Source organism: Chiloscyllium plagiosum, chromosome 7 (genome assembly GCF_004010195.1).
Source record: "Chiloscyllium plagiosum isolate BGI_BamShark_2017 chromosome 7, ASM401019v2, whole genome shotgun sequence".
NCBI lineage: Eukaryota > Metazoa > Chordata > Chondrichthyes > Orectolobiformes > Hemiscylliidae > Chiloscyllium > Chiloscyllium plagiosum.
The window spans coordinates 108550712-108556803 of NC_057716.1; the positions used below are offsets into that span (position 1 = coordinate 108550712).

Sequence of the window (6092 nt, forward strand, 5' to 3'; positions counted from 1 at the left end):
GTAGACCCACAATGCCCTGAGGGAGGGAATTCCAGGATTCTGACCCAGTGACACTGAAGGAACGGTGATATATTTCCAAGTCAGGATGGTGAGGGGCTGGGAGGGGAACTTGCAGGGGGTGGTGTTCCCATGTACCTGCTGCCCTTGTCCTTCTCGATGGAAGTGGTTGTGGGTTTGGAAGGTGCTGTCTGAGGGTCTTTGGTGAGTTTCTGCAGTGCATCTTGTAGATGGTACACACTGCTGCTACTGAGTGTGGGTGGGGGAGGGAGTGGGGACTGAGTCTCTTGGCTGACTGTTGGACTGTGCCAGGTTGTAACCCCATGGACCAGCTCCCAGGCAAATCAGGCCTGCCATGTGGTTTACTCAAGCAGTGTCTGAGTCTGGACAGATACGGTCTGTCCAATCAGTTTGTTCCAGACATTTCCTTACCTTTGAATTTGTTGGTGTTCACTGAAAATGATTATTTCATGATTATTTCAGGATTCCTATTTGGGGAGGAGTCATTATAACCATAGTGGACACCTTCGTATTCCTGTTGCTTGACAAATATGGTAAGTTGAATGTCGCTCTCTACAACAGTTTGGTTTTGATGGTTTCCCTCTTCATTGCACGGTGACTCCGTGGTTAACACTGCTGCCTCACAGCATCAGCAACGTGGGTTCAATTCCACCTGCAGGCAATTTGCTGTCTGGAGTTTGCACGTTCTCCCCGTGTCTGCGTGGGTTTCCTCCGGGTGCTCCGGTTTCCTCCCACAGTTCAAGGATGTGTAGGTCAGGGTGGATTGGTCATGCTATAGTGCCCAGGGCTGTGCAGACTTGGTGGACCCATTGTGGGAAATGCAGGGTTACGTGGAATAAGGTTTGGTAGGGTGGGCTGCATCTGGGTGGGATGGTCTTCAAAGAGTCAGTGTGGACTTAAAGGGCTGAATGGCCTAATGCTGCACTGTAGGGATTCTCTGATCTTTGTTTCTGTGGGGTGGACTCTCCTGAGGATTATTAGCTCCCTTTATAAGTCTACGGTTTTGCTCCCTGTACCTGAGTAAGAACATAACTACTTTTGGGAAGGAAGGAAGCTGCAAGAAAAGGATTACTCGCTCAATTTCTGCGATAAGAATGTGGTCCCCATGGGGAGATACTGAGAGCAAAATGGCTGCTATTCTTCGGAATATAGCGTTTGCAATGAAATGGATAATAGTCCTAATAAAGGACCTGAGAGGGAAGATTCTGAGAGGAAATATCCCTGGATTGAGATGAACAGGAATTGCTTTACCCACTGGATAGTGAATCTTTGGAACGCTCTGTTGCAGAGGCATGTGGAAGTAGGGTTGGGATGTAGATTAAAAGCAGGGAGCGATGGGTTTTAACACTCTCAGAGCCTTGAGTGATGGGGTAGGCAGCTGGGACACTCGTCAAAATCAGCCACAATCAGCCCTAACATTTCCCAAACCTTCACCAGCTCACGTACCTGTCCTGGCACTGGACATCACTCCCAGGCAGTGTCTGTTGGAGCCAGGTACAGTCAGAAATAGGATGCAGGCAGGGTGTGTGGTACAGGGGAGGTGGGGGGCCTGATGGACTCCTGAAGTATTAATCTATCTGATCAGATGTGCTATTATGCACCATTGAAGCAAATGGGACATGAATCTGGCCCTCCTGACTAAGAGGCATGGACACTACCACCCCTTGCTGATGGGTGATTTTCTGATTGCAGGTCTCCGGAAGTTGGAATTTTTTTTTGCTTTCCTGATTGCGATTATGGCACTAACATTTGGATATGAGGTAAAGATCGATACAAGATTGCGTCACACGAGGAGATGTTCCTGTAAGCAGTCTGCTCTTGCACACATTTCAAACCATAACCTGAGGCTGTCCGTGGGTGCTCCAGGCCCCAAATGGACTCAGTTTCTCAATGGGAGTTAGGGATGGGTTTTACATGGGAGACAGCAGTGCCCACACCTTGGAACAGACTAAATAAGAGTTTAAATGCAGTTCCAGGAGATGGAATGTGTTGGGAGGTGACAGAGAGGTACTGGCCTAATGGTGTTGTTGTTGGATAAGTAATACAGAGACCCAGCGGGTGTTACAGGATTCAGGGGTCATGTGCCGATATGGAAAATGATGCAATTTGCATTCAATAAAAATCTGGAATTAGGAGTCTAAGGATGACCATGAAACTGCTGTCCATTGTCAGTAAAACCCATTTGGTTCACTCATGCCCTTCGGGGAAGGAAATCTGCTGTCCTTATCTGTTCTGACCTACATGTGATTCCAAACCTACAGGTAGGGATTGATTCTTAACTGCCCTCAGAAATGGCCAAGTGAAACATTCAGTTGTATAAATTGCTACAAAGTCTCAAAAAAGGAAAGAAACTGGACAGACCACCCGGCATTGACTGAAGCACAGGAAACAATAATGGCAGAAACAGCTCGATAAACCATGCAATGTCAGTGTTCCCCACCAAGAGTGGCTCAGCAGCAGCATTACTGATCGAGCTGGTCAGGTCCTTAAAGGACATCGCTGCTGGACTGGGTCTGGGACAGGTGGGAGGGAACCAACAAGAGGGAGAAACAGACTTGACCCCATCCTCACCAATCTGCCAGCTGCAGATATATCTGTCCATGACAGTATCGGTAAGAGTGACCACCACACAGTCCTTGTGGAGACAAAGTCCCACCTTCACATTGAGAATCCCCTCCATTGGGTTGTGTGGCTCTATCACCGTGCTCAACGGGACAGACTTCAAACAGATCAAGCAGCTCCATCCACGAGGTGCTGTGGGTCACCAAAAGCAGCAGCTCCCTCTACACGACCGCACAATCTGTAACCTCGATCTGTGGCCCAGAATATCCTCCACTCAACCATTACCATATTCATTACCTTCAAGCCAGGGGGATTGACCCTGGTTCAATGGAGAGTGCAGGAGGGCACACCAGGAGCAGCACCAGGTATACCTGAAGGTGAGGAGTCAACCTGGTGAAATCACCAAACAGGACTCCACACCAACAGCATTAGCAGCTAGTGATGGACAGAGCGAAGGGATCCCATAACTAACAGATCCAATCTGCAGTCCTGCCACAGCCAGTCCTGAATGGTGGCGTCCAGTCAAACAATTCACTGGTGGACAAGGCTGCGCATATATCCCCATCCTAACAATGCATTAGACTTATTGATCAAAGCGTTGGATATAAGAGCAGGAAGATTATGATGGAGCTGTAAATAACATTCATTAGTCAGCTGCGGTAATGTGTGCAATTATAGTTACTACACTATAGGAAGGATCTGTTTATATGAGAGAGGGTTGGAGAGAGGATTCACCAGGATGTTGCCTGGGCTCGAGTGATTCAGCAATGAAGAGATACAAGATTGGCTTGGATTATTTTCTTTAGGGCAAAGTGTTTGAAGTATGGGGTAAGAGATGTGCTGAACCTTCTTCAGGCAATATCTGGGATCCACTGTTTGGAAAAATGGTGGGAAAAGATTTGAGAAGATAATTGAACTAGTTTACATGGGATTTCTGGGATGGGGGCTTGGGGAATCAGAGATGAGCTGGTGATAATCTGAAGTCTATCCTTGTTGACAGACAGATGATAAAGCCCTGTTCGGTGTGGTATACCCCAACATGTATTGACCATTTCTCTCCCTGTGTTTTCAGTATGTGGTGGTTAAACCCGATCAGGGGGAAGTAGTGAAGGGTCTATTCTATCCGTACTGTGCTGGATGTGGCAGAACTGAACTCCTTCAGGCTGTGGGGATCGTTGGGGCAATCATCATGCCCCATAATATCTACCTCCACTCAGCTCTCGTCAAGGTATGTAACTGTATTACAGAGATTGAGTGGGACAGCAATGCGAATCTGCCCACTGCTCTTACCTGATCACATCACCTCCTCATTTTACACAGCTACTGTAACACACTCAACACCTGTGTCATGACAATGGATCAGAACGGCAAGGTGCTATAGATGATGCTGAACTTTTAATTTCAAAAAAGGAATGCTCCTGACGAAAAAGGAGTAAGTGGATGTAAGTTGGGTGCTGTCTGGTGAAGTTCCATGGGACCCATGGAATGTCACACCTGTAGACTTTCAGAGAATCTTCAAAAAAAAGATAGCGCAGGAAAAGACAATGAGGGGGGCTGACTACCTCTTCCCTCTCAGCAGAAAGCTATCTACTGCAGACATTTTTAGTATTTTGAATTTCATGGAATATACAGCAGAGGTTAGGAACTGACAGTGGCCCTGGTGTGTTAGCAGGAGTGGGTATGTTAATGGAGGAGAGTGTGCTAGTGAATTGATGTTTGTGTGTCCTAGCTTGGATCCAAGTGTTAGTGTGCTCTGAAGGTCAGAGCTGAAGAACTATCCCTTGTCACCACTGCAGTGTCGGGAAAAGGATTGTTGTGCTAAAAGCCACCTAGCCAGTAAGCTAGTCAGAATCTGGGTGCTGCCAATAAACCAAAGGATTCCAACTCACCTGAAAAAACCAAGAATCCTGAAATCAACCATTTAAACTAGTTTGGAGGGTGGGAATTGGAGCCACATGTCTGCGAGGGGGACAGTTGCAGATGGGGCAGTGACAGGATATAGTGAATCTATCAGGAAGGTTTCTCACGCGATGAAACAAAGGGATTGGTTAAAGTGTGTCTGCTTTAACACAAGGAGGGTCAGAAATAAGAGTGACGAACTGAGAGCATGGATCAGTATTTGGGGCTACTATGTTGTGGCCATAATGGAGACGTGGTTTTCATAGGGGCAGGGATGGTTGCTTGATGATCCAGGGTTTAGAATGTTTAAAAACAACAGGGAGGGTGGAAAAAGAGGAGGGGGTGTAGTATTGCTAATCAGAGAGTGCATCACAGCTACAGAAATGAAGGTTGTTGAGGAAGGTTTGTCGACTGAGTCAGTATGGGTGGGAGTTAGGAACAGCAAGGGAACAGGCTCCTCATTGGGAGTTTTCTAATAGCAGTAGAGAGATTGAAGATCCTATAGGTGGGCAGATTCTGGAGAAATGCAGAAGTAGCAGGGTTGTTGTTATGGGTGATTTCAACTTTCCCAATATCGACAGGAACCTCCTTAGTGCAGATGGTTTGGATGGAGCCATAATGGAGATGTGGGTTTCACAGGGGCAGGGATGGTTGCTTGATGTTCCAGGATTTAGAATGTTTAAAAACAACAGGGAGGGTGGAAAAAGAGGAGGGGGTGTAGTATTGCTAATCAGAGAGTGTGTCACAGCTACAGAAACGAAGGTTGTTGAGGAAGGTTTGTCGACTGAGTCAGTATGGGTGGGAGGTAGGAACAGCAAGGGAACAGCCACCTCATTGGGGGTTTTCTACAGACCCCCTAATAGCAGTACGGAGATTGAAGATCTCATGGGGGGCAGATTCTGGAAACATGCAGGTGTAGCAGGGTTGTTGTTATGGGTGATTTCAACTTTCCCAATATCGACTGGAACCTCCTAAGTGCAGATGGTTTGGATGGAGCTGTTTTGTCAGGTGTGTTCAGGAGGGTTTCCTTACTCAGTATGTAGACAGGCCGACAAGGGGAGAGGCCATTTTGGATTTGGTGCTCGGCAATGAGTCAGGAAAGGTGTCAGATCTCACGGTGGGAGAACACTTTAGTGTCAGTGACCACAACTGCCTCACATTTACCATAGTCTTGGAGAGTGACAGGAGCAGTTACCGAGGGAAGATATTTACTTGGGGAAAAGGAAATCAAGATTGATGAAGATGATGTGTTGGAAATTTGGCAAACATTAAGATTGATAAGTCCCCAGGACCAGACCAGATTTATCCCAGGCTGCTCCGGCAAGTGAGAAAGGAGGTTGCTAAGCTGCTGGTGAGGATATTTGCTTCCTCACTCTCCACGGGAGTCGTACCGGAGGATTGGAAGGAGGCGAATGTTGTTCCTCTTTTCAAGAAGGGTAATAGGGAAACCCCTGGCAATTACAGACCAGTCAGTCTCACGTCTGTGGTCAGCAAAGAATTCTGAGGGATAGGATTTATGACTATTTGGCAAAGCATAGTGTGATTAAAGGTAGTCAGCATGGCTTTGTGAGGGGCAGGTCATGCCTCACTAATCTTATTGAGTTCTTTGAGGA

At 47.1% G+C, this 6092-nt stretch overlaps 1 protein-coding gene across 1 annotated transcript in view; it reads left to right on the forward strand.

Moving 5' to 3' along the window:
* LOC122551892 (natural resistance-associated macrophage protein 2-like) overlaps positions 1-6092 on the forward strand; it is a 40098-nt gene that overhangs the window by 3651 nt on the left and 30355 nt on the right. Inside the window, exons 4-6 of the mRNA XM_043694463.1 lie at positions 481-551; positions 1711-1778; positions 3653-3808. Of these exons, the coding sequence (XP_043550398.1) occupies positions 481-551; positions 1711-1778; positions 3653-3808 (295 nt within the window). The remainder of the gene's footprint in view (positions 1-480; positions 552-1710; positions 1779-3652; positions 3809-6092) is intronic.